At 34.5% G+C, this 27,774-nt stretch overlaps 2 protein-coding genes and 1 long non-coding RNA gene across 7 annotated transcripts; 1 reads left to right on the top strand and 2 right to left on the bottom strand.

Moving 5' to 3' along the window:
- Nucleotides 1-3,551: 3,551 nt before the first annotated feature.
- LOC115701052 (L-aspartate oxidase 2-a, chloroplastic) lies at nt 3,552-7,957 on the bottom strand. 2 transcript variants are annotated; one of them, XM_030628743.2, is made up of 9 exons: nt 7,569-7,957; nt 6,962-7,109; nt 6,403-6,757; nt 5,981-6,223; nt 5,644-5,700; nt 5,463-5,543; nt 5,311-5,372; nt 4,023-5,007; nt 3,552-3,927 (listed from the first exon to the last, which is right to left on the bottom strand). In XM_030628743.2, the coding sequence occupies exons 2-9, from the start codon at nt 7,096-7,098 to the stop codon at nt 3,907-3,909; spliced, it is 1,941 nt and encodes a 646-aa protein (XP_030484603.2). In that variant the 5' UTR covers nt 7,099-7,109; nt 7,569-7,957; the 3' UTR covers nt 3,552-3,906. The 2 variants fall into 2 exon arrangements, with proteins under 2 accessions (XP_030484603.2, XP_030484601.2); XM_030628741.2 differs by having other exon boundaries at nt 3,552-5,007; nt 7,569-7,956.
- Nucleotides 7,958-9,658: 1,701 nt separating this feature from the next.
- Nucleotides 9,659-12,765, bottom strand: LOC115701085 (uncharacterized). The gene is made up of 4 exons (XR_004008496.2): nt 12,299-12,765; nt 11,336-11,398; nt 10,350-10,875; nt 9,659-10,205 (listed from the first exon to the last, which is right to left on the bottom strand). It is a non-coding gene; the product is annotated as an uncharacterized LOC115701085 (long non-coding RNA).
- A 5,195-nt stretch (nt 12,766-17,960) lies between these two features.
- Nucleotides 17,961-22,277, top strand: LOC115701057 (uncharacterized). Of its 4 annotated transcripts, none has more exons than XM_030628748.2 (14): nt 17,961-18,284; nt 18,372-18,516; nt 18,766-18,833; nt 18,959-19,012; nt 19,101-19,184; nt 19,294-19,379; nt 19,593-19,673; nt 20,000-20,130; nt 20,375-20,416; nt 20,597-20,673; nt 20,747-20,834; nt 20,910-20,991; nt 21,438-21,510; nt 21,681-22,277. In XM_030628748.2, exons 1-14 carry the CDS (start codon nt 18,196-18,198, stop codon nt 21,847-21,849), a joined length of 1,269 nt encoding a protein of 422 aa, XP_030484608.2. In that variant the 5' UTR covers nt 17,961-18,195; the 3' UTR covers nt 21,850-22,277. The 4 variants fall into 4 exon arrangements, with proteins under 4 accessions (XP_030484608.2, XP_060957913.1, XP_060957911.1 ...); XM_061101929.1 differs by lacking the exon at nt 17,961-18,284 and adding an exon at nt 18,611-18,648 and having other exon boundaries at nt 18,376-18,516; nt 18,773-18,833; nt 21,681-22,228; XM_061101930.1 differs by lacking the exon at nt 21,681-22,277 and having other exon boundaries at nt 21,258-21,507.
- Nucleotides 22,278-27,774: the final 5,497 nt, after the last annotated feature.

Genomic DNA, 27,774 nt, shown 5'->3' with positions numbered 1-27,774 from the left:
AAAATATTGAAAGTGATTTTTTTTTTTAAAAAAAAAAAAAATGTTGATTTCTAATTATAAAATTGAAAAGTAAAAACAGTTTTACAGAACATGTTTTTGAAAAATATTTTCACTTTCTACTTTTAAAAACAGAAAACTGATTAAAAAACTATTACCAAACGCCACCTTAATATGTATGAAATGTAAATTTAATTACACTAAATATGATAACTTCTTTAAAAAAAAAAAATATATAAGAAAATCATTATAGAGTATGAGAAATACCAAAAAAAAAAAATTAAAAAATAAATACAATAACCGTAACTATAGAAACTGCTTTTTTTTTTTTTTTTGCTTTTTTAAATAAATCTAATTAAATATCATTTAGTCTTGATTAGCAAGGCCCATTCTATTAAGAAACTTATTTAAACAAGATTTACCCACTTATGGTGTTGTTATAATAATAAACAAGGGGTTTTTTATACTAAAATTTTCAACTTTTTTACTTTTTTACTATGGGGCGGAACAAAGAAAGCATAAAGGCTCACACAACCAGGCATTTTCGAACCTGAATTGACGAACTATAACAAAGAAATTGTGGACAGGTAGGTTGAAGCAATAACGGGCAGTGGTCCGAGGCAAAGATTTTGAGATTAGTTAACTGAGCAGATGTGAAATAATTAGACCAACAATGGCTTACCAAGGCACGGTCAAGACGAACTTCGATCCAATTTGATGTACCCTGGCCTCTCCCATGTAAACGGATAGCCAATAAGGTCAAGATCAACAAGATTACAGTCGATGAGTGTTTGGTTAAAGCCATCGACTAATGCTTGAGGATAGTTGTTGCCACCTCGCTTATTCGCCTAACTAGTAATGTTATTCAAATATCTTATGATACACCAAGGGAGTGTTGATGTTTATTTTAGAGTTCGAATAAGGTTCCATGTTTGGTGGCGTAAACCTTTGTTGGGCTCATCATAAAGGTCTGTTAGTTCCATGGGATTGAACTAGGTTTAGTAATTTGAATGTCAATGAAATTAAATGAAAAGTTCAGCAAGTGGGTTTCAGCACTACTCTTCCAAAGCATGGAAATACCCCCGCTATGACCACTTACATCCACAGAGTAGAGGCCTTTAAATCTCAACTTCACACGTAACCTTTCCAACACATCACCATGACTTAAAGTTTCACAAAGAAATAAAAAATTGGGTTTCTTTTGGATCACAAGATCCACAAGGAATTAAAAAACCCATGGGTTCTCAAGCCCACGGCAATTCCAGCTTAGTATACTCATGGTAAATGGTGGGCCTCGATACCAGCACCCACCAAAGACTCATTTTTTGAGCCCACCACATAGTTATTTTCATGCACAACAAAAATACTACCATCTTCTTCCATAATTTCAAAACTAAGCCCATGAGAAATAGATGGGCTTAAATCAGACTGAGCCGCAACAGGAGGCACAATAGCCGCCCCAGAATCAGTACGACGTCGTTTAGAATTAACAATCAAATTCTCTTCTAATTCTTCCTCCAAAGCGTCCACGTGGATGTTTTCCTCTGAGTTAAAATACTTGCCACCTATATTTCCCATAATTTCCTCAACCCCATAACTCTTTTTGACTTACTATTATTAGCCAGCTATAAATTTGATGCACCACGATTTCCTCCACTTAACTCCTCAATCACAGTGCGCTGATCGATAGCAATTGGTCTGTCCACACTACCGGTTAGCTGACCAGATGGCAACGATTCATATGCATCACCATTTCTCAACCACTGGGCTTCGATGAGATTATTTTTACGGTGTGGTTGGGCTCTCATCCATGTCCCATAAGGCTAGACGATTTGATCCGAGGGTATATCGAAGTTTCTTAAATAGAATTTCTTAGTGCGACTGAGAATCCCGCATATAAAACAAAATGTAGGAAGAAACTCATATTTGAATATGGCCCAATGGTTCTTCCCATGTGGTGCGTCTTAGTCTCATTTTGCGCTTCAATGGAACTGTTATATCCAAAGCTACCCGTACTCTCAGGTATTCACGCCAAATACCTCGAAAATTCTTAGGATCAGACTCGACAAACGTACCAATGTAATTACCAACCCTCTAAATAACTTGTTAAGATTTGAATCCGTATTGAAGGCCATGTACCTGAACTCACATGTCAAGAGTGTTGAAAGTAACCAACCGTGGATCATCCCTATGCTTTAGTCGTGCAAAGATGAACTGAATACGATTAAAAGTCCACGGACTTCCTTCTATAACACGTTCCAGATCAAGTTCATAATAAAACTGGAACAAGAACCAATTTGGTTCTAACTGCTTTACATACATACCTCTGCCCAGTTGCCATAGGGATGCCATCATATGTCGCATTACGTCAAAATCGATAGCCCTGACAATAAGGAATCGCCCGCGAATATCAGCGACTTGTGCATCAGTATCCTCAAAGTCAAACGTAGAAACAATATCATATTCCCTTTCTATTTCTATATTAGCACATAATTCCTCCAAATCCTTGATAGTAAAGGCCGTAATCAACAGATACAAAATACTAAGAACAGAGAAAATTAAAATCTCTCACATGTCAAAAGACAAATTTATTCTACATTAATATATTTATTTTGCAAACTTGGTTTTTAGTTCTATACTTTTATAATAATTATAATTTTAGATTAAAAACTAAAAAGAAAAGGACATCGAATCTTTGGCCTACTTTTATTTATTCATTTCTTCTTCAGAAGGGTCCAATTATTTTGTTCTTTTGTGTAAACATGTCGACTCCACAAAAAAGAAAAATTAGTTGACCGACATATTGAATTCTAGTATAAAAGGAAACCACAGTTTCTTACTTCTGGTCCCTTTCTCACGCTCACTCTATGCCACTTAAAACTCCTTTTGGCTTCGAGGTATATACTCTATATACCATCATGTATTTGTTGTTTGAAAAGTCATTTGGCTTCAAACTAAACTGTCTTTTTTAAGGCAAAAATCAGAAAGAGAAGAAAAAAAAACCACTATGCAACCCGCAATCAACTCGTTGGCTGCCTCGCAGTAGTGTAGTGCATAGGCTCAGTTCACTGCTAGAATGTGATTTAGGCTAAAAATTTATTATGTCTATCATCACGCACTACCGTCACTCTTTTTCCCCATTGCTGATGCCAAAACTAGTAACCCCAGAACACAATAAAAACACTTTCCATGCCATGATTCTTGAACCCCACTACTACTCACCTAGTGTTAAATTTCCCAAACTGATTATACAATCTGCTCTTCTGGTGCAAATCAAGTTCTGGGTTTTTCAATTGGCACAAAATAAGGGATAACAGTGACTCTTCAACTTCAAGAAGTGGGCAGGTTAAATTAGTCTCAGGTGACAGGTACAACAGTATTAAGGGTAAAAACTACCAACGGCTTAAAACAGAAAGACTAGCTATACTTATCACTTTGGACTTGAGCAGAACTTGATGATTTCTTTCCTGATATCACTTTTAAAAACACGTAAGATTATTTGTCAATTGCAAAAGAATGTCATATATTTACTAAACTAAAAGGAGAAAAAGATAATACCAAATTGGCAGTATGAACACCGAATCATTTTCAACATATCTAAGAAATAACCTTAGCTATTGAGTTTTACAATTTATTTTCTGATGCCTTGGGGAAAAGATGCTATACATCAGCCTCATTCCTAATTTCCATAAGAAAAGTATAGACAGCATTCACCGCAGCTAAATTGTAATTGGTATTGTAAAATATACAATTTGACATGGTTGTCACATTTGCGACTAATAAAATGAATTGCAATGTCTTATTCCTGTGATTTTCTTAAAGATGTTTTCTTTCTTTTGCAGTAAAGAATAGAATTATTACCGTAGTAACACCGTGACCAAATGAAATTTAAGGGCTGCTCCAACTTTCTCAAGGAAGATTGAAATCCTCCTAGGTAAATACTTTCATTAGAATTATCAAGAGTACCAATCATTTCAAGTATTGGAAGGATCCAAACTTCCTAACACATGGGCTTGTTTGTGTACCTGTCTTGAACTCCATGTACTCTTTATAGGCGATGAAGGGAAGATTATTGTTGGCAGCCTCTTACTTTCCTCCAAATCTGGAAAATCAGTCGTGTAGTGAAGCCCGCGACTCTCTTGCCTAGAAAGGGCACTGCTTACCACCAGCTTTGCACAACAAAACAGATTCCTCATTTCACAAGCCTCGAGCCCCACCATAGTTGGCTCCCAACCATGCTCAAACAAGTACTCCTCCCACTTAGCCTCCAACTTACCAATCTTCCTCTCTGCAGTATTAAGCCTATTCGTAGAGCGGACAATTCCAACATATTTCCACATTATTGCTTGCAATTCTTTTCTCACATCCCTTGTCATTGTAACAATTTTGTCAGTACTGCTTCCAAGTGACACAGGAACAACTGGTCTTGGCCACCAGTTGGAAGCACTGAAGTCAATAATAGAGCTCTTCATATGCTCAATGGAGGGCTGGACTGCTCTCCTTGCAAAAACCAGTGCTTCAAGCAATGAGTTACTGGCAAGTCGGTTTGCTCCATGCATACCTGTGCAGGCAACTTCACCTGCCACATACAAGCCCCTAACATTAGTCTCTCCCTGGAGCCCAGCTCGAACTCCTCCACACATGTAATGAGCAGCAGGAACAACTGGAATCGGGTGGCGGGTTATGTCCAATCCATATCGAAGACACTCTGCTGCTATGTTAGGGAAGTGAGACATAATTTTTTCCCTGGGTTTGTGACTTATATCAAGAAGCACATACTTCTCATTACGCTTTTTAAGCTGGTCATCTATGCTTCTTGCCACCACATCCCTGGGAGCAAGCTCTGCTCTCTCATCATACAAGGGCATAAACCTCTCCATGTCAAGATTGTATAGAATGCCTCCATCTCCCCTGACAGCTTCAGTTATGAGAAATGCATTTTCACGGGTCTTGGTTGGTTTGACTGGAAGACCTTCATCTGCTAAAGCTGTTGGATGGAACTGCACAAATCTGCCGCAAGAAAACTATGATCATATTCCAAATCAAACCTCCAAACCCCACCCAAAGGAAGAAAAATAGAAAAGAAATGCACTTCAATACAATCTACATGTTTGGGAACATATTTTTCAAATTTTAACCACTTGCACATTTTAGTGAATAGAACATGGAATCAATTTTTTGTGTAACATTTATTGAGCTTCCCGGGATTGTCTTGGGTAATGATTAATTTCAGGCTATGAAAGTAGCAATAATAAACTGGATAATTGATAAAACCAAGTACTACTAAGATACAGTTAGTTGATTTTTACTCACTCCATGTTTGAAATTACAGCTTGAGCTCGATGAGCCATGGCAATTCCATCTCCAGTAGCTACCTGTCAGTATAATATACAAACATATTTAGCCAATGTTATTTTGCGGATGTAAAATGGAAACAGAAATTTGGGGAAAAACAATTCAAATACCAGAGGATTTGTGGTTGAAGGATATATATGTCCAGCCCCCCCTGATGCAAGCAATGTCACCTTTGAAATAAATCGTGTTACCTGAAAGGAAAGAGTTCGAGAAATTGAGGACTTAAACATAGTGTTTGTTCAGAAAAATACAGCACAGTAAGAGAGTATAGGCAACAAAAGATTCTTTTACCTCTAATGTTTCAGTATTTAAAGTGTCAACACCAAGACAAATTATGTCAGAACCATCCTAAAGTGCCAATGACATAAAAATATATTAGCAAATACCAAGAAAGCATTCATAGTTTCAGTCAATCGATCATTACAAACTCAAAATCACATGAATAAAGCAATCAGTGTTATCAAAAAAGGTTTCACTTGTTTTTAGATGTGTGAAGTGTCTGAAAATTGGGTCAAGAACACATACAGCAAACACATTGGAAGCAAAAAAAGGCGGGTGAAAAGCACCAATCTGTAAAGAAAATGTGAAAAGGGCATTTCACAAAAGCAAAACCTGCAGTTAAACAGACCTGAGAAGTTAGCAAATCAATTGCAAAATGGTGTTCAAACACAAAGATGTTAGGGTCCTTGTCCACAGCTTCCAACAGAGCCCGCTCAATCTCTCTTCCAGTCATGTCAGCAGCATGAACGATTCTGTGATGAGAGTGGCCTCCTTCCCTTGCTAGATGCAAGTTTCCATCCTCACCATGATCAAAAGATGCTCCCATGGCAATTAATTCCCTGATTCTTTCTGGTCCTTCTGTACAAACAACCTGAACAGCATAAACAAACCTGAGAAATGAACAAAAGTGTAACATCTATCCATTGAAATATTAAGTCATTTCCAGTTCACATGGACTGGTAACACTCTTCACAGAAATGTCTCTTTGGGGAACTAAGAACTTTGAAATTAACCATAATGCCAAGATAAACAACTGCCTATATAACGTACTCTAACAGTCTCCTCATCACAGAGATACGCCCCTGCTACAATGGTATCATGCATGTGGCTCTCCACTGAATCTGAAGCACACAGTACAGCGCTAACACCACCTTGAGCATAGTTTGTGTTACTCTCATGAGGCTCAGCCTTGGTAATCACGGCAACAGATCCTTGTTTTGCAACTTCAAGCGCATACCTAAGGCCGGCAACCCCACTACCAATAATAGAAAAATCAAAATGCTTTGTGGAATCATCTCTCAAGCATGATGATGTAATTGTTCTGATGATTCTCCAATTCTCATTGATTGGAGAGTGGGAAATGTTGTATCGCTGGAGATTCAAGAGCTTAGAAAACCCACTTGACCTGAATAATCATACAAGAACATGTAGTTATATTTACAATTATAATGGAAAAACCAAAACAAATTTAAATAAAACTCCTAAAAATAGGGAGAAGAGAAATACATACAATGAACACTATGTCATACTGTTAAAAGCACTGAGATAAACAGCATTATAATGTCATTTACTTAAAACTGAAAACTTGAAGCAAATTCTTGTCAAATACCATGAAAGGTCATTATGTAAGCATCGTTTAAATGGCAGGCTGGAAACCAAGGAAGCTCTTCCACAACCCAACTGTCCCTTGTAATTAGTCGCTCTGCAATGAAGTTTGCCACTTCCAACAGGTATGGTAATTGTCATTTGCAACCTTTCTGTACAGTTGTTAAAAAAAAAATTAAGCACCGAGGTAAGGGAGAGACAAGAACCCAGCTTTCACTTTCAGCAATACATGTAATTCAGAAATGTGACCCGAACACAAATGTACCAAACAAAATAACAAATCAACAATCTTCATTTTAGAAATAATTAAAGTTTAGATTCATAATCCTTTTTCAATAATTGACTGGAAAATCACTGTGGGTCAGCATTGATAACATTATGACTGATAAAGAAAGCTGAATTGAAAAAAAGAAAAGAGAAAATACACATCACCATTCACCATCACAAACCCAAATATATGATATTGAAGAAAAGTAAATAAATAAAGTGAAAAACTGAAATTATCATGGTAAGAAATGAACAAAACCCATACGAAACAAGAGTAAGAAAACCTCCCATTAAAAGCATGAAATTAAATCGAATGGTTAAAACTTAAAAACCCCAATACATACGGAGATTTTGTCTGGCGTTGTATCAGCCACGACGGGTCACAGTCGGACTCAACAGTCTCCTGCAACACTTCGTTGAGCCAAAGCCTTAAACAAATATTTACATAAAATACCAAGTAAATTGGAAAGAAAGAAAGAAAGAAAATTGTGGAAATGAAATATATTATAAGCGAAAACAAAGGAAGATTGGCGGGCGTGAGGGGTCGACCAAGGAAGTTGAGAGGAACAAGCGGTGGGGTGGAGAACTGACGTTTGGTCTACAGATTATTGATTTAACTTCGCGCCATGTGTGCCTAGTATCGACCCATAACTTTGCCCACATTATTTCCATTTTGTCTTTTTCTCCTTCTTACTAACGGTATTCATTTGCTTCACATCAAAATACTGTATTCATTTTCTAAAAAGAAACTTACATATCTTCAAATAAGAGTGCTACGGTCAACTAGGCATGTACATAATCAACAATTAGGAAATACCAAAAATGCCCTTAATCTTATAAATTAATAGTAAGCCTAGGGATAAAATAGTTGAAAGTGATAACTCTGCTCAAGCTCCATATTCTATTTATCTCAAATATCTATTCCACTGAGGAAAAGATTTTAGACTTATACATGTGACTCTAACGGCTATCCATTGTATTTTCTGTCGTCCCTGAGCAAAAATTATAAAAATTACATAATGTATATTTAACTTAAATAATAGGGGAATTTACAATTTTATATACATTATGTTATTTAATTACATTATATGTGAAAAAAAATTATTTACAATTTACCATACATTTTATTAACTATGAGGAACATATTCTTAATTTTTATGTACAAACTATATATGGTAAAAATTTAATAATAAACATACGTGTTTTATTTAGAAATTTGTATTTAAATTTTAATAAACACATTATATTAACATATCATCACATACTTGGTAAAAAAAAAATATATTATCACAAAATTATCATAACAAATATATTAGATTAATAATTAATAAGCATTATCAATAATAATATAAACATAGTGTTTAGACATAATGCCACATTTAATTACAATTTCGTTTATTTTTTTAAACACATTTTTCAATAACTAATAAACATAAGTGTTATTTAAAGTATTTATTTCAATAAATAAACTTAAATGTTCCATTTTTAAAATTATTATGATATTTTAATAAACAAACTATTTTTGTTATCATAATAAACATACTAGATTAATAATAACATTATAAACATTAATAATACTAATCAAATGTTTAATAAACATAAGGCTAATTAGCAATTTTTTCCCCCCAAACTTTGACATATACCAAATCATGCCCCCTGAACTTTTTTTACCGTTAAAAATTCCCCCTGAACTATTGAGATTGTTAGATTTAAGGACTTTTGTCTAATTTCATTCAATTTTACTGTTTCAGTGATTATTTATGTACTAAACCATGCTCCCTAGACTTTGATATCTACCAAATCATGCCCCTCAAACTTTGATATGTACTAAATCATGCCCCGTTAACTTTGATATGAACTTTCATCCATGTTAGAATTTTTTTACTAAAATTAGACAAAAGTCCTTAAATTAACAATCTTAATAGTTCCGGGAGAATTTTTAACGGCCAAAAAAGTTCAAGGGGCATGATTTAGTACATGTCAAAGTTCGGGGGGCGGGGGGGAATTACTAATTAGCCTAAACTTAAATGCATTGTTTATAAAATATAAATAAAATCTATAAATGTATTTGTATATTCTTTTTTTAATTTCATATTAAATTTTAGTAAACATATTATTATATTATTATAGTAATATATCAAAATATAAATATTAACTTTTATATTTACATATTTAGCTTTATGTTTTTTTTTTTTTTCAGAAAATCAATTAAAAGTAATAATAAATTAAAATTGTAAACATATATATTTATTTGTAAATATTCATAAAATTGTATAGAATTATGTACTTTGTTTTTTTTGCACATTTTTGTAATATTGTACATTTATTTGTATATAAATGAAAATTGCCCTACATAATACTCTTAGAGTTTAATAAAATCTTTGGAATTGAGAAATTATAACTCTAATGCTCGTTTCTAATAATGAGACCCAAATCATAATAAAATTATGTATAATTATAAAAATATTAATAATTAATGCTAATTACATTTACTAATCCATATTCTAAAATGCGGTCATTACAATTATCCCCTCGTTAAAAGGATTTCGTCCCCGAAATCTAACCTGAATAGCTCTGGATATTGAGTCCTCATTCCAGACTCTAATTCCCAGGTGGCTTCCTCCATCTTACTGTTCTTCCAGAGCACTTTGACCAAAGCTATGGTCTTGTTTCGAAAAACTCTTTCCTTTCCTGTCGAGGATCTGAATTAGTTGTTCCTCATAGGATAAGTCTGACTACAGTTCAAGGGCTTCGTAACTCAAGACATGAGTCGGGTTTGAAACATATTTCCTCAACATCAAAATATGAAATACATTATAAACAGCCGATAACGTTGGTGATAAGGCTAGCTGATACGCTGCTTGCCCGACCTTCTCGAGTATCTGAAATGGCCCAATGAACCTAGGGCTTAACTTGCCTCTCTTTCCAAAGTGCCTTATCCCTTTACTGGAGAAACTCACAGGAAAAACATGTTCTCCCGCCTGAAATGTAATGTCTTTGATACAAGTTATTGGGAATATTTTACCAGGATCTAGATTTACTAACAAGTATGTTGAATTAACATCTTAAATATGAATATCTCTAAAACAATAAAATTAAACATATAAGAGTTTAGAAAACCTTACATTGGTTACAGTGGAATATAATGACTCATTCCGCTCAAATCTCTAACCCTTGCTTCTTTTTGTCGCAGAGTATTATCAAGATCTGAGCCTGGATCTCTTTCTCTCCTTCGGGTTTGGTTACCACCATCTTACTCACTATGATTGAGTACTTGACTTGCTTTGTGTGGGCATGGCTGTAATGCCCTAACATTTAGGAAAGCTACCCAAGATGATTAAGAAACCCTAATCCCCTAAACGAGATTACTAATAAAATAAGCGTGGAAATTAAACTTTAAACGAAAACGGAATGAAAATAAACTTGTAATAATTTTAACCTTACAAACAAAAGTTACATGTTTCGGGATCCCAAGAATTGTTTTACAAAATATTACAAGTCTTTTCCCTTACCCGACCTAAACGGCAAAACAGAGTTACAAAAGTTTCAAAACTGGTAGAGCCCAACCCGCTTGGTCTAGTGTGGCCGAACATGTACATTCATTGTCCAGCTCTTACACTCATGGCTGATTAAAAACCGATTTACCCTTTCCTGCACAGTAGAGCACCCTTGAGCCAAGCCCAGAAGGACAATATAATTATCAATAATCATAATTAACACATCACATAAATATTAATGCCATTTCATATTTGTCTGTAAGACACAGACCCGCGTGTTACACTCACACGCCTATTTATGTCTATATAGCATAGACCTACGTGTTACGCTCACACGTCTATTTACAATAAGGCCTTAGAACAGTTCATCTCGGTTCTAGTTACTGAGTCCAACCCGATTATGCCTTGAACACATAACCCTTTACTTCAATATACATCTATATACATCATGGCATAACAATTACATATTAACAATTCACTTGGGTAATAACCCTAAGCCAATAAACCGCTCACTTTAGAGTAATAACTCTAATCCCGGTTTCTAGTATATCATATAAATCACATTCTATATAAGCGCCATTGCGCATATCTCTACGTGCTAACTACTATCTTACCTGATGTCCCGCAAATATGGAGATTCTAAATCCCCCGGTGCTCCTGACCAAGTGCCGGTAATCCTAGTCACAAACCCGAAATACACAAGTATATGGTTAACCACTAAATTCATTTCCACAAATTATAAAATTGGCATTTAAATTCTAGATATTCACATAGATTTCGGAAAGAGCTTTCCAACGATATAAAGAACATCCCAAACGGAGTCCCGAGTCAAAAGTTATGACCAAAACAAAAACCTAAAAAATACACAACATGCTGCCATAAAATGGTCGCGGCTATAGGGTTTAAAACCCCAAGAAACCAGTTTCCAGCCACGAAAATGCATCCAAAAATACTAATTTTTCATGCTATATCAACCCACAATCATACCAAACTTTTACCTAGCATAAACCAAGTAATTAGAGAGGAATTACACCTAATTCCCTCTCCAACAACACCAAAAACCAGCAACATAAAAATCAGAATTTTACAATGAATTTCAGCCCCCTAAACTCATCCATTTCAACCCGCTTCAATCTAACATAACCTCTTATACAATTAAACAACCACAAAAGGAAGTTAAATCACAAATTATTAAGCTTAAAATTTCAATCCACATGCATAGAAATTCAAATTCAACAACATGAAATCAAAACTCCATACCTAGAGCAAAATTCATCATAAGTTCCTAATCAAGAACTTGAACCTTCAAGCAACTTTCAAGCAAGCATCAAACTTATTTTTCCAGCAACAACACATCAAACAAAAACTTGAATTTAAACATGAAAATCACCCTAAAAGCTCATCTAGAACCCAACTAACATAATCCATTACAAAACCAAGCAATTCACACCCAAATTTCTCAAGATTAATATTGATTCTCCCCACATGCAAACCAAGAACATCATACACTATTTTCATGATTTTGAACAATAAATTTCAGCAAGAAAAATCAGCAAACAAAAGGGGTTAATAACTACCTCAAGCTCCAAACAAAGCGAAGCACAAAACCCACCAAGAATCCAAGCTTTCAAGATGAATTTTCCAACACTAGTAAAATAAAAATATGAAGAAAAGAGGGAGAGGGGGTTCAGCTAGGGCAGAGGAAAAAGCCCAAAAATTTTCTTTTTTAAAATGCAAAAATAACTCATTTCACTCTCAAACACAAAAGCCACCAACACCAAGCTTGAATCCAAGCAAGCACAACCCAAAATCAAGAGTTAGGAGGAGTTTAGAGAAGAAAGGGGGTTCAGCTATAGGGCTGTGAAAAATGCAGAAAATTAAATCTTTATTTTGCTAAAAATCCCTTTTATGAACCTTACTCCAAAATGGCAAAATTACTCATTTGCCCTTAAAGCCATAAAACACCCACATAAGTATTTCAAGGGTAAAATAATCACTTGCACACACAAATAAATTCAATTAATTTTCAGATTATTCCCACATAAATAAAATGCCAATAATTAATCCCAAAATTGTATTTCGGCCCTGAACCCAGTTCGGCCCGAAATACCCGATTGTGATTATACTGCGCCAACTTGTCAGAACACACTTGAAAAAGAACAACACAAGCATACTATATAATAATATAGTCCATAAGCACGTAAATAAATTAATATCACTGTTTTACCCTTCTCGGGTCAAAATTACTAAAATGCCCCCGGCTCACCTACGAGGTCTTAACATGTCATATCTCATATTAATTCACATATAATAAATTATATAATAATATAATTCCACAATAATACTCAATTAACTAGTTAGGATTTTGCTAATCCATTTTATTAATTCCAGGGTATTACAATGGCACTCTATCACTATAGGCCAAAATAGGAAGAACAATGAAGGAGGGTTTGAATTATTATAGAATGTGTCTCTCATATACTAGTTGTCAGAGAATGAAAACTAGATTTAAGTTTGATTGAAAAGTCTGCTGAAAATATTTTACCAGGATCTAGATTTACTAACAAGTATGTTTCATTAACATCCTAATATGAATTTCTAAAACAATGAAATAAACACATATATAGTTTAGGAAACCTTACATTGGTGCAACGGAATATAATGACTCCTTCCGTTCAGATCTCTAGCCCTTGATTCCTTTCTGTAGTAAAGCATTATCAAGATCTGAACCTGGATCTCTTTCTCTCCTTCCTTGAGCCCGATTCTCCTTCTTGTTGATTGGATTCTTCACAGTCTTCCACACTATGATTGAGATACCACTTGATGTGTGTGGACACTCACTCTATCACTCAAGGGAATGAAAATTATGAAGAAGAAGAAGAGATGATGTGGTTTCGGCCTAATAGAAAGAAGACTCGGAAAATTTTCTGAAAGTGAAATTTCATCAATCATTAAGTGTGAGTCATCACTATCTATTTATAAGCAACCACTAGGTTTAGGTTAGGAATTATTGGGCATTAAAATAATAGAAAAATTAAGTGTAAATTCCATCTATAGTGGTCGGCCATACAATGGGCCCCACTAGAGAATTTTTTCACTTTTGACAATTTTCCCTTATTTTCTCAAAAATGACACTTTTCCAATTCTAACCATTTAAATGCCAAAACTAATTATTTAATAATTAAAATTAATTATCAAATAAAATTGCCATTTAATATATTTATTAATTAGACATAATAAAGTCTTCCAATTAATAAATAAAACCTAGAATCTCTTTTCTTCACAATTAAGCCCTTGCTTAGTGAAAACTCATAAACTAGACATAGTCTAATTTTAGAATTATAATTGATTTAATTAAAATCAATTATCTGAGTCTTACAAGCAGTATGGTCTCAACTAGTATGGGGACCATGGGCCTATATATCCGAGCTTCCAATAAGCAGACCCAGAACTTACCAGGTAAATTCACTGACTTATTAATTCCTTGTTGCATCCACGCATAGAACTTGGAATTGCACTCTCAGTTATATAGAACGCTCTATATGTTCCACGATATAGATACACTATTAATTATCCATTGTTATAATCCAAATAATCAATGATCCTCTATAGATGATCTACATTGCATAGGGATAAAATTACCGTTACACCCTTTCAATGTATTTTATCCTTAAAACACTTGACCACCTATAAATGATATTTTAGTAAAATAACATAATCACTAAAATGAGATCTCAATCATTTATCTCTACTCGGCCAAGATCGAAGGAAATCATCGTTTCACTTCTAAATACCTATAGAAGCTATAGATTCCATATCTATGTTTAGCGCTCCCATTCAATTGTACTACCATGTTCCCAAAATGTACTATCACCCTGACCAAAAAGTAGGCTTAACTAACAAATCAAAGAACATGAATAACACTCTTGAGATTGAACCTAATCATATCAGGATTAAGATCATTTGATCCAAGATCAACTAGGTGATATTGTATTGAATAAATATTACTGTAAATTTATCATATCTAATCAAAGTTCAATATCGGTCCCTTCCAATGTATACTCCATACATCCGATACTGGTAAACTTTGCCAATACCCTGGAAAGAACATAACACTTATCCTAGGTGTAAGCATACCTAGCACTGATTATTATGCCAGTCTAAATCCAGTGAACTGAGAAATCAGGGAATTAAACTTTTAAACATATAATCATGATTATATTCCACTGTGCTGACAACACTATAATCATGAACAAATACATATGTTCTGGACCTAATAGAATTTATACATTAAACAATTATGAAATAAATCATATGAACCATGCAACATAAAATGTTATTTCTGATGTTTATTAATTAGTAAATCTGATTATATTGAAATAGATTTTATTTAGGACACAAAACCTAACAAAGTCAAGTTGACAAAGTGGATGCGATGAGAGCATCATGTTCTTTATATATTGTTTCAACTAAACCTTATGGCTGAATTATATGGATTGAAAAAGAATAAAATATTGAGCAAAAATCACTTCTAAGGCGGCCACAAAGTGAACCACTTTCTAGTTACAATTTTACCATTTTTTTCAACCACTTATTCTTCTTTCAATAATACCATAGTTTCCAATTTAATCCTATAAATGCCAAAACTATTTATTTAATAACTATAATTAATTATCATATAAAATTGTCATTTATATAATTTATTAATTAGACCATGCAAAATCTCTTAATTAATAAATTGACTCCAAAATCTCTTTTCTTCACAATTAAGCTCTTGCTTAGTGAAAATTCATAAATAAGACATAGTCTAATTTTAGAATTATAATTGATTGATTAAAATTAATTAACTGAGTCTGCAAGCAGTATTATATCAACTAGTGAGGGGACCATGAGCCTATATAACTGAGCTTTCAATAAGTAGATCTAGAATTCACCAAGTAAATTCTCTAACTTATTAATTCCGCCTTGCGCCACTATAGATTTAGAATTGAATAGCACTTTCAATTATATAGAACGCTCTATATGTACCACGAAATAGATACGATATGATTATCTATTGTTACAATCCTAATGGTCAAAGATCCTCTATAGATGATCTACATTGAATAGGGACAAATTTACCGTTCTACCCTTTAATGTATTTTATCCTCAAAACACTTAGCTACCTATAAATGATATTTCAATAAACTAATATAATAACTGAAATGAGATCTTAATCATTTATCTCTATTTAGCCAAGCTCTAAGAAAATCATTATTTCACTTCTAAATACTTATAGAAGCTATAGATTCCATGTCTATAATTAACGCTCTCACTCAATTGAACTACCATGTTCCCAAGATGTAAATATCCGCTAAAATTATTGGTTAGTATCCACGAACAACTTGAAGAACATAAATAATACAACTAAGCTGAACTTAACCATATCAAGATTAAGATCCATAGACCTATGATCAACCATTGATATTGACTTAGTTGAAATAAAGTGGTAAAATTATAACTAGAAAGTGGTCCTTAAGTGGCCAACCACTCTAGTGATTTTTGCCTAATATTTTATTCTTTTTTAATCCATGTAATTCAACCCTAAGCCCTAATTGAAACACTATAAAAGGAACATGATGCTCTCGTCTCATGCACTTGATTTTCAACTTGCCAAAATCTAGTTTTCATACTCTGACAACTAGTAGATGAGAGACACCTTCTATAGTGATTCAAACCCTCCTTCACTGTTTATCCAATTCGAGCCTATAGTTATAGAGTGCCATGCCCAGACATAGCAAGTCAAGTACTCAATCATAGTGAGTAAGATGGTTGTAACCAACCCGAAGGAGAGAAAGAGATCGAGGCTCAGATCTTGATAATACTCTGCGATAGATAGGGATGGCAATTATACCCGCGGGTACCCGCTCTAATGGGGGGGGGGGGGGGTACGGGGGTAGACTTTCGGGGGCGGGGGCGGGGGCGGGGGCGGGGGCGAGGGGCGAGTATGAGTTTAAAGATTCATACCCGAGTCGGAAACGGTACAAGGGCGGGGGAATAGATACCTGCCCCGAACGCGCCCCGATATGATATATGTATATATTTAAGTTTTAAAATTATAACTACTACATTTAAAATAATTTCATACTTTAGGTTTTTTATTGATTATACTCTTTTTTTTTTCTTTACTATACACACTGTTCCACTTAAGTCTATTGTTTTACTGAGTTTTTATGATTATTTTTTTTTAATTCACCTTGAGACATCATTTTTTTAAAAAAATATATATGTAATGGGTACCCGATGGGAATCCTTCCCTCTTCGGGTAATCCCCGCCCCGCCTCGCTTTAATTTAAATGGGTATTGGGGCGGGTATGGGGATGAATTTAACAAGCGGGTATGGGGCTGGGGGAGAAATCCCCGCACCCGCCCCGCCCCGCCCTGTTAGCAATAGAAAGCAACAAGGGTTAGAGATCTGAGCGAAATGAGTCATTATATTCTGCTGCAATCAATGTAAGGTTTTTTAAACTCTTAATGTTTAGTTTCATTGTTTTAGAGATATTCATATTTAGGATGTTAATCAACATACTTGTTAGTAAATCTAGATCCTCATAAAATATTCCCAACAACCCGGATCCAGACCCGGGACTCAGACCCTGACTTGGGACCTAGGGCCTAGGACTCAGACCTTAACTCGGACCCGAGACTCGGACTCAAACTCAGACCCCGATCCCGGACCCGGACCCGAGACCCGACCCGTAGTTAGTTTTGTGGTCGAGTGTATTGAAAATATATTATAATTTTACACAATCTATTAATACAAGTCAATACCAAACATAATATTGTATTAAATATACTAATACAATACAATTCAACACAATACAATGCACTGTACCAAACGAAGATAACTATGCTAAAACCCCATATTTAATACATAATACATTTGTAAAAATTGTAAAGAGGAAATTACACTCTATACCCTTTTTATATTGTCCTCCTTTATTTTTACCTTCTTTTTTAAAATCTATCATTTTTACCTCTTTTTTTAAACATTGTACCAATTTTGCCCCTGTCACTTCAAGATACTCTCCATGTGATTCTCTTATGTAAGGGTATTTTGGGTACAATACATATAAAAAGAGGTATGTTTCAAATAAATATAAAATTAGAGATAAATTTGATTAATTGATGAATAAAAGAGGCATTTTTCAACTTACCCCAATTGTAAATGTGTAATTCAAAGTTGTCTTTGCTTAAGCCCATTTTGTATTTATAAGAATAGCTCAAGCCCATATGTGAGGAATGCGTAATCCCGCCGGATTGCTTGGTTTGTTCTGTCCAAAGGTGAGAAGGTTGCCGCGACTGACACGTTTCTCAGGCCAAGAGAGGGAGCGAGAGCCGATTCAGCAGGCGAGGAATTGAAATTGATTAGGCTACTTTCTTCTTCTTCTTATCAACGCCCTTAAAAAACCCTAGCCATATATACAAGACTGTAATGGGCAACTTCTTCGACAAGGAACCGCCACCGCCAATGGTGCTCGTCCCTCCACTCTTTGATTTTCCTCCTCTCGCTGCACGTACCAGGTGACTTATCCTCATTCATCCACATTTTCAGTGATTTTGATGCTTTTGTTCAATTTGAACTCAACTTAGTGCTTCCTTGTATTACAGGATGGTTGAGTCGTCGTATAACTTGTTATTTGGGAAGCTTGCTTTGAAATGCCTCTTCGAGGATTATTTCGAAGAAGCTCAACATTTCAGGACAATGATAATGCTAAAGCCAATCGATGATCCCCATGTCGATTTGGTTGCTACTGTATCCTTTTTCTTCCATTTATTTACATCTTACATTTGATTATTATTAATGTTGTTTCGAATTAGTTCTTGTTGTTCCATAAATGTATATATAGACACGTGAATGGATAGATGAGAAAGCGAAAATTTCCCTGTATTCCTATTCTTTTCATGGCCATTGTGAATTCGTAAACAAAGTCTAAATGTTAATTCTTGTATTTGGAATGCGGGGATACTCCTTTTTTCTTCTTGTTTCCTTAATTGGGTTTAGGTTTCAGGTCCGTTGGATCACAAACCTGAGAAGAGTATTGTTGGCAATGCATTTTTCCGCTGGCAACGGTATTGTACAAGTAAAGTTATTTTGCAAATGAATTGCTTCTGTTATGTAGCTCTTTGAACGTTAAAATTGTATAGAACAAGTTCTTTATGATCCTTTTTTTCTTCTTGTTGTTTTGGTTTTGCAGGGATATTGATGACCCTCATACATTTGTTGACCTTTACGTGTCGAGCTCTGATCCGTAAGAAGCTCTTTTGTCAAAAAATGGTTTATTTAGGCTCACTTAAAACTGTATCTTTTGACATACTCCAATGTTTTCTTTCGATCAGGGTTTTGCAAATGAGATCATGCTTTTTTGACCCCAAACTTGGAATTGGAGGATTTGGCGTTTTCCCTTTGCTGATGAGGAAAAGGTGCAGCTATATCAGAATTGTTTTAGGCAAATTTGAGATTTTTATTTTGGTTTAGATTGAGTGTGCACACGTTACTTTTTTGTTGATGAAATGTTCCTATTTAGTGTAGAGTATCTTCTCAAGACTACGGTGTTGTGGGATTGAGATATGGTTCAAGAAACTTCTCGTTTGGAGCTACATGCATGCCTTTCTCCTGTATGTGACCTGAAATCAAATTTATGAGTTTCTTTTTCATTTACGTTTAATCTTTTAGTAATGGTCTTGGTTTTGTAGTGATACTATCTTATTTCTACCATCTTTCTTACTTCTAGAATGCCTTGAATTTTGTTTCCGTTTGCTTGTTTACTTCTATCCAAACATACTTGGTACCATAAGAACTGAACTCTTCATAATTGTCATACTTTGCAGTGAGAGATGAATTTCCAAAAAGCGCATGGCTGGTGAGTAAGGTGGGAAGGGTAATTGCTGGACTGCAGTATGAGCCCGACCGTAAGCTTTATTTTTTCCTTTTCCTTTTCTTTTTCTCTTTCTTTTTCCAACTCTAGTTCAAAGTATATAGGCTAATTCATGATGTGGTTCCTGGAGCTAAGATTTCTTATCTGTTGCCTTGCGCCATTGTGACTGAAAATTTATATTATTGTTTTTATCTGTCCTAAGTGTGATGCTATTCTATGTCCACTGTTGGGTTGGGCATAGATGTGTAAACTCAGCCCTGCAGTTTGCATTTGTAGGATTTAGATATCATTTTGGACATAAATAAATATATTGTGCTGTTCACACTTGTTGATGCCCACCCTTCCCCATGTTTTGCTCAGATGGAAGCAAAGATAGTGCAAAGTATCAAAATTTGAAGAATTGGAGTGGGGCGATTGGCTATGGAGCGGGATCAGGCAGTCCTCTAAGTCCATCATTCAATTTTTGTCTTGAACTCGCTAAAAGTTCCCAGGTTTTGTTCTATATTTTTTGACTTTATTCGTAGCATTCCCTTTTTCTCAACTGTTTGCCTTGTATTGCTTACCAATATAGATTTTCATGAAAAATCTATCCTTTGATGAGCTACTTTATACATATATATATTTTGTTTGCCTTCTAATACATGGATAGTTAATTGAAATAAAATCAAATCTTATGAATTGTGAGGAATATGAACTAGATGAACAAGGCGTCTCATGCCTGAATTTTATTCGCAGTTTATTGCATCATTCTATCAACACGTTGTAGTCCAAAGACGGGTATCTCTTTTCCTCTCTCTCTTGATGATTCATGGCTCATTGTACTTTTATCTTAATTTCAATTTTGTCTTTATTATGTATGATTGTTTTAAATTTTGTGTCATTATCATTCTTCCACCTTAATTGTCTTGCTTTATTATTCTAGGATATAACAAGCTCTGAACTGCTTTAACTAAACAGGTGAAGAACCCTCTTGAAGAAAGTGAAGTTGTTGGAATTACAAACTATATAGATTTCGGTTTTGAACTGCAGACAAGGTATTCTATTCCTTCTGATATCCTTTTCCTTTATTTGTTTGGTTTGTATCATGCCCTTTTTTCCTATTTGAAGCATTGATGGTGAAGAAACATCAATGATGCACGATTCTACCTTTCAAATTGGTGCATCTTGGCAAGCCAATAAAAACTTCCTGCTGAAGGTATTATTATTCTGTTCTGATGCTTTTGTTCACGATGATAACATGCTCAGCTGACATCAAAAATTACGTATGCAGGGAAAGGTGGGTCCTCTCAGTTCATCTGGGACATGTGCATTCAAATCATGGTGGAAACCTTCTTTCACATTGAGTATTTCAGGTACCTCTTGTTGGTAAAACCTGTACATAATGTAATCACTCTTGAATATTTAAATCTCTACATGCTTACAGTTACTATAGATCTAGATATACTCGCGTACAAAATTCACACTACAAGCCAAAAAAGTGTTTCTCTTAAAGGTGACTTTATATTGTACTGGTTGATTAGTAATGGCTTGGAAATTGCTACTATCAAGGACTATCCAGCGGAAATGTTGTCTCTTGTTTTCTTCTTGTTCCCACAGAAAATAATAAAAGGAATTCTAGGTATATGATTAGCTTGATGGTAAGCTGTGAAAATCTGAGATAACATGGTGAAGTCACTCCAAGAACACATTGATTATATCATATAAATATTGTTCGATGTTCTATGACGTAAAGAAAGTAATTAGTTGCTGTCCTGATCCAAGTCTGCAACAAGTATCAATTGAGATCATTGTCTTGCAGCTACAAGAGACCACACTGTTGGAAACACGGCTTACGGTTTTGGTTTACGTGTTGAGCACCTCAGGGAAGCCAGGTAAGCTGATGCATTGCTCATAATTTCCTTACCCAATCTATTTGATATGACGGCAACTGAGGGAGGAGGATACATGAATTTGTACTCATGATCACTAGTCCATATATTATCATTCATTGCTGATATGAATGGCTTAACCTTACACTAAACTATTTTCATGTGTTTCGCAGCTACCAAAGAGCTGATCCTAATTTTGTGATGCTGACACCAAATAAAGAACACCTTGCAGAAGGCATAGTTTGGAAAATTGGCAAAAGACCAATGCTTGAATCAGATGTAAATGCTGGAAACTTTGATGCTGTTCCAAGGGAGCTAAGACCCTTGGGAAATGTATTGTAAATAGTCTTTGCACCTGGAATCTTGTCAAACCTTTTCCTCAATTTGGTTGGCTAAAGTAATGGGTTTCATAATTAGTGAGCCCTCTTGCGCGTACAGACGTTACTACTAGGGACGCCTAGCTTCATCCTCTTCTTCTAACCACAGGGATTACAATACTAAACTCGAGGGCCCAACTACGACTTAAAAGGACTTGTTATATACCCACTTTTATTAACACCAAAAATAATGTCTTGTGCAGTAGTGACACAATAAATTTTTGATGTCACCCCGAGAATCCTAAATGCACGGTTTTGTGTAGTAGTTACATATAATGTATCTCTCTCTATACTGGGATTTGAACTCTAGCATTAAGAAATGAAGACCACAATCGTAGACAAAATCAGGTTTGTACTTCTTCATACATTCACTAAACTTAATTTACTGCTCCATTCCAGTACTTGTTTTGATATAACAAAGCACAATTTTGGAAAAATATTCTATAAACCAGTCGAATATACAAAAAACTAATGTAATTAAATAGTATTTTTTTAACAATGAATTAATTTCACCATAATCACATACACCATACATCACTTTATATTAAGTAAAATGATAGAAAAACGACAGAAAGGAAACAAAACTGAATCAACTGGACAGAGAAAGCAAGGAAGAGGAATAAAAAAAAAATGATTAAATATGCTCAAATGCAAAGTATTGCTTAGCTCAAAACTAAAATACATTATACATACCTTTTAGCTTAGCTTATTTGATGGAGTTTGATATTTTGAATTTTTAGCTAAATTTTACATATATAACTAAAATAGTTATTTCTCTCAAAAAAAAAAAAAAAACTAAAATAGTTATATATAGAGAAGCGCATACATTTTCAAAGATTATATTGTATGGACACTAAAAGATCATCAACGACAATGTTGTATGCTAAGCAAAAACTGTGAAGAATGAGAGTGAAACATAAACAATGAACACTATTTTTATATTACTTCACCCCTTCCCCGCTCCCCCCTTTCCAACTTTATTAATAATAGAGTTACGTCTACTAGAATTTTTATTAATCAAACAACACTGAGAGTAGTGTTGTCTGCCAAGAGCGTTACAAGGCTGACCTAGAGAATAAAGTCTTAAGTCAAAAAGAGAGAGCTTGAGAACTCATATTCTAGAGAGAAAAGCTCCTAGCCTAAACAAAGAAGCTTTGAAGTGAGAATGATAATGTAAAGTAAAGAAAATGAACTTGAAGGGTCTCCTATTTTTAGGAATGGAGATCTCTTAAAATAATAAAATATTATAAATGTCAGTAATATGTTGGGAAGATTCTTTCTGAGTTGATCTAAGACCATTGAGTGATGCCATGTCTCAAATGTAGGGTTGATATTCCTCATCATGACTTCGGATGATGATTATCGATCTAGGAGATTGCATCTAGACCATTGGATCATTTATTAATACAAAAATCGTATTTTGAGTTGTGAGCCAATTTTTGATAGGAAATAAGAAAAATTCGATATTATTGTGATACATGCATTTAAAGAGTTTTGAAAGGGCTTTACAACACACTTAGGTGGCGTTTGGTTGGAGGTAATGAAATGGAATAGAATGGAAAGGAAACAATTTTCATTCCATTTCTTTGTTTGGTTGCATTTTAAAGTATTAGAATGACATTCCAATAGAATGCTATTTCCACCATTTTGGTGGAATGGCTATTCCATTTTAAAAAGAAAAAAATGACCATTCCAATGTAACAAGAAAAAAAATTTAATGATTTTTTTATCAATTTTTTTTATGCATTTTAAATTATATTCCATTCCATTCTTATTCCTATTCCTATTCTCATTCCTATTCCTATATTTTTATTCCTCCCAACCAAACGCCTCCTTAGAATCATGTCAATCCAAGTCGCAACGAATGAGATGGCCAAAACACTGGGAGCTGATCTAATACTAGCACCCAAATTAACGTCTTAACGCTTAAGTTGACATTAGATGTCAACTTGTACACATATAACTCCGTTAAGCTTGTTCTTAGCATATTTTGAGATGCCAAGGTGATATTGGTGCATCATCAAGCTAATTTTATGACTTGCTTATGATATTTTGGAGAAAAATGTGATTGACGCTCTTGGTGATCTAAAGCTCGATTGTGCACCAGGTGACGATCGGAGGCCACCTGGGCGCAAGTATGTCACCCCCTCAAATTCATGGGATTGTCACTCCCAAACCTTGAATTTTAATTTTTACCCTAATTTAATTATTTTTTTCTAATTAAACAAAATTAAAAAAAATCCAAATAAATATATTGTTGACCTTATTTTTGGTCAACGACACAGAGTTAATAAAGTGACAATTTAAGTTTTTGAATAATTATAATAATAATAATAATATTGAAGAACAATAAATGACAATGACACTGAGATTTATAGAGCTTTGGTCCCAGATTTGGTAATGACTAATGATCTACTCTCCTTTTATTAGTATTTATTTGAGAAATCAAGATCACAAGAACAAGGTCAAGTGAGCTTTTTGACATCTCTCATGTAAGGATTACAAGTAATTTTAGTAGAGCAATGACTCTCTTAGGAAATTAAAATTCAGACCCTGAATAGTGAAAATAACCCACTATTTATAGGGATGAAGGTGTGAGATAATTACATTTAATTACAGAATAAATAATTAAAGATTGATTGAGTTAATTCAACAGTTTCCTCAACTCTCCTTAACTCTCTCAATCCCACTCTTCTAGTTCTAGGCATCCAAATTGACCTATTCTTTAGGGATTGGGCATTAAGAGGAATCAAGAGCTCATCTTCGCCATATCACTAGTCGGTCGATCTGTTCAAGATGTCACCTTATGAGATTACAATGACGTATCTTCCTGATTCAAGCTGGTCGAACGTCTTTGGCCGAATGAGACTATTCATCGATTAACAACTATGATAGGATGATTTGGATTTTCTCTAACTGATTCAACAATTCTAACATAGTACGTTGTACTTCTTTATCTTCCATTTAATTCGTTCAACTTTTAGGTCGTTATACTCCGACTAACTATATAAATGAATGCCACGTGTCACTCTCCCTAATTTCACATCACTTGGAGAATTTTCGGGATAACTTTTACCTCTAAGTCTGTGTAGGAACGTCGGGATGTACGGGGACTTCTCAGCTTTAGTCGTTGCACAACTAATCAAGATGTGGAGGCTCCCATGTGGTCCGCCGTACAGAGTATCATACCTACCTAAAGCAAATCCTCCTCATGTCCTTTCAAATCTCATGCCATAATGAATTTTACTCTGAAAATCGTGCATTGGGAGAAATGATGAGGCTTTTGGACTTTTTTGGGAAAAATAATCATTTCTAATTTATTTCCTCAAATACTCTTCTCATACTACTATAAATACTCCAAAATGTCTTCTTTTCAAAATTGGCACTTTTAAATTTCTAGAGTAAAAGAGAGAAACGTTCTACAAGTTCTTGAAGATTTTTCTTGGATCATTCGTTGCATGTACCAAATTTTTGAAGTTTTCTTCTTCCTAATGCCAACCCAAAAAATGAGCAAGTCTCTTTTCTCTCTTTTACATGATTTTTTTACAAATTTCTATATACGTGCTCTGTTGGAATCTTTTTTGGAATGAATGTTCATCGTTCTCGTTCGTCTGAATTTTTGATTTATTATGTTGATTGATCATAAATTAGTCAATGTCATCTGTTAAAAGTTGATTCCGTTTGAATTCTTTGCATGCTTTGCATTTTTAATCACTATGTCCCAATTTAGGGTATTTTTAGCTTTTTCAAAACTAAAAAAAATCCCTTTTCCTCAAAAATTTCACCAAAAAGATGAAACTTTTTGAGCCAAATTCATGTTTCCTCTCTGGTCGGAGTATTGGGAGTGTTTTTCTTGGAAAGACATTTTTCAAGCTATTCGGTGTTTCACCTTTCTATCCTTCCTATTTTGTAGATGAACTCAACTAAATTTTGGGAAGGTTCTTCGGATAAACAACGACGTGCTCGATTTTCTCTTTGAGGATCATTCAACACTCTGAGTAGCTAGCTCATCCTTATCTTCGAGTGAGCCTTTGATTTCTTCTGAATCTTCTGAGCACGAATTTATTGGGATTTTATGCCCTAAATAAAACTCATTTCAATATAATCTTATCAATAGAAGATTAGAAATTATTTAGATTTATATGTAGTTTTTATGATTCTGGTTTTAATATACAAATTCTATTGAATCCTAAACATATTGTCGTTCATGATTATAATGTTGTCTACACAGTTGAAAATAATCATGACCATATGTTTCAAACCATTTAGTCTTATAATTTATCAGTGTATTGTATTTACACTGACGTGATAATCAATGATAAAGTTTAATTACACAGTGATATGTGGAATGTCTTTTCTAGGATATTAGCAAAGTATACTAGTGTCAGATGTATTGGCTATACATCAAACTAGACTGATATTGACAGTGGAAAAGATATCATAAACTTACCGTAGTATTTTTTTTAAGTCAATGTCACTTAGTTGATCTTAGATCAAAAGATCTTAATCCTGAAATGATTAGGTTTTGGCTTAAATGTATTACATGTGTGTCTTTGACTTGTTCGTTAGAGTTGACCATTTGGATCGGCCCAATACTTACATCTTAGAAACACGGTAATGCAGTTGAGTGGGAGCGTTAATTATAGATCTTAATCCTAAAATGATTATGTTTTGACTTAAATGTATTACATGTGTTCTTTGACTTGTTCGTTAGAGTTGACCATTTGGATCAGCCCAATACTTACATCTTAGGAACATGGTAGTGCTGTGAGTGGGAGTGTTAATTATAGATATAGAAACTATAGCTTTTATAACTAGTTAGAAGTTGAAACTCTGGGTTTTCCGTTTCCTGTAGAAAATGGCAGATTGTTTGGAATTACGGTCTACTATTTCCCTGCTAAGAAACCCCAAAAATGGCTTGCCATTTTCCAAACAGCTTACCATTTTCAGTATTATTTAGAACCCCCATTTTTCATGTTTTCTCGATATTTAGGGTATTGATACTCTAGTGATCGATAAGGAAACTTACGGTGATGAATTAAGGACCTAGAATGAGTTAGGGCAAGTGATTAATCGTTCTTTTTGTTGTTGTGACATAAGGTGCAGGATTGTTGATCTTTGTCCATTCAAGTCAACCAACACATCTGAATCAAAACTCGAGGTAAGAAAAATACTTTTGTGCCACATAACATGTCAAGATACAATCATGATCGTTTGTGAATTAGTTGGTCATGCAAGCAACGAAACGGTCATTACCGTTATGAAAGTAACGAGATGCACGATCATTACCGTTATGAAAGCAAAGAGACGTTCATTACCATTATGAAACCAAAAAGATGGTCATTACTGTTATGAAACTAAAGAGACGGTCAATACCGTTATGAAAGTGAAGAAGCGGTCATGGCGGCTAAGAAGAGTCATGATTCTAAACTGAAACTGTTGTTAGGTTTTACTACTTGCTGGTTATCTCATTAGATAACGATAGTGACATGTCAGAGATATTGGTGGCTAGGTATTCGAGCTGTCTGGTTTGACAACGACAATAATATTTGAATACCAATTTAGGTATCAAGAATGTTTTATTAGATTACATCTAGAACGTTTATCCTATGTATTGATGTTTATGGTTTGTCTCATGAGGCAATTACTTGTTTATTATGAATTGTTGTTATACTTATGATAATTAGTACGTGCCTTACTCTTTTTTTAACTTGGATTGATTATCTATCTGATTTATGCTGTTAATTACTTTTCTTTCCGAGTCTCGCGACTCATGGGTGCTTTATGGTGCAGGTAAGGGCAAAGAGATACTAGAACAACCATAAGACGACAATCTTCTCCGACAAATGTACATTTTGACTTATCTGACATGTATGATTGAGTTGTTAGG

This window comes from Cannabis sativa, chromosome 8 (genome assembly GCF_029168945.1).
Source record: "Cannabis sativa cultivar Pink pepper isolate KNU-18-1 chromosome 8, ASM2916894v1, whole genome shotgun sequence".
Taxonomy (NCBI): Eukaryota; Viridiplantae; Streptophyta; class Magnoliopsida; order Rosales; family Cannabaceae; genus Cannabis; species Cannabis sativa.
The sequence above is the reverse complement of the archived record's forward strand: the minus strand, read 5'-3'. Positions and strand labels throughout refer to the sequence as shown.

What these genes read in the sequence shown, in the direction of transcription:
- LOC115701052 (XM_030628741.2), bottom strand. Translation starts at nt 7,098, where the DNA reads ATGACAATTACCATACCTGTTGGAAGTGGCAAACTTCATTGCAGAGCG. An exon ending in CTTCAACCACAAATCCTCTG is followed by an intron (nt 5,373 to 5,462) that starts GTATTTGAATTG and finishes TTATACTGACAG; the next exon opens with GTAGCTACTGGAGATGGAAT. An exon ending in GCTGTAATTTCAAACATGGA is followed by an intron (nt 5,008 to 5,310) that starts GTGAGTAAAAAT and finishes TTCTTGCGGCAG; the next exon opens with ATTTGTGCAGTTCCATCCAA.
- LOC115701057 (XM_030628748.2), top strand. Translation starts at nt 18,196, where the DNA reads ATGGGCAACTTCTTCGACAAGGAACCGCCACCGCCAATGGTGCTCGTC. An exon ending in ATGTCGATTTGGTTGCTACT is followed by an intron (nt 18,517 to 18,765) that starts GTATCCTTTTTC and finishes AATTGGGTTTAG; the next exon opens with GTTTCAGGTCCGTTGGATCA. An exon ending in ATAAAAACTTCCTGCTGAAG is followed by an intron (nt 20,835 to 20,909) that starts GTATTATTATTC and finishes TTACGTATGCAG; the next exon opens with GGAAAGGTGGGTCCTCTCAG.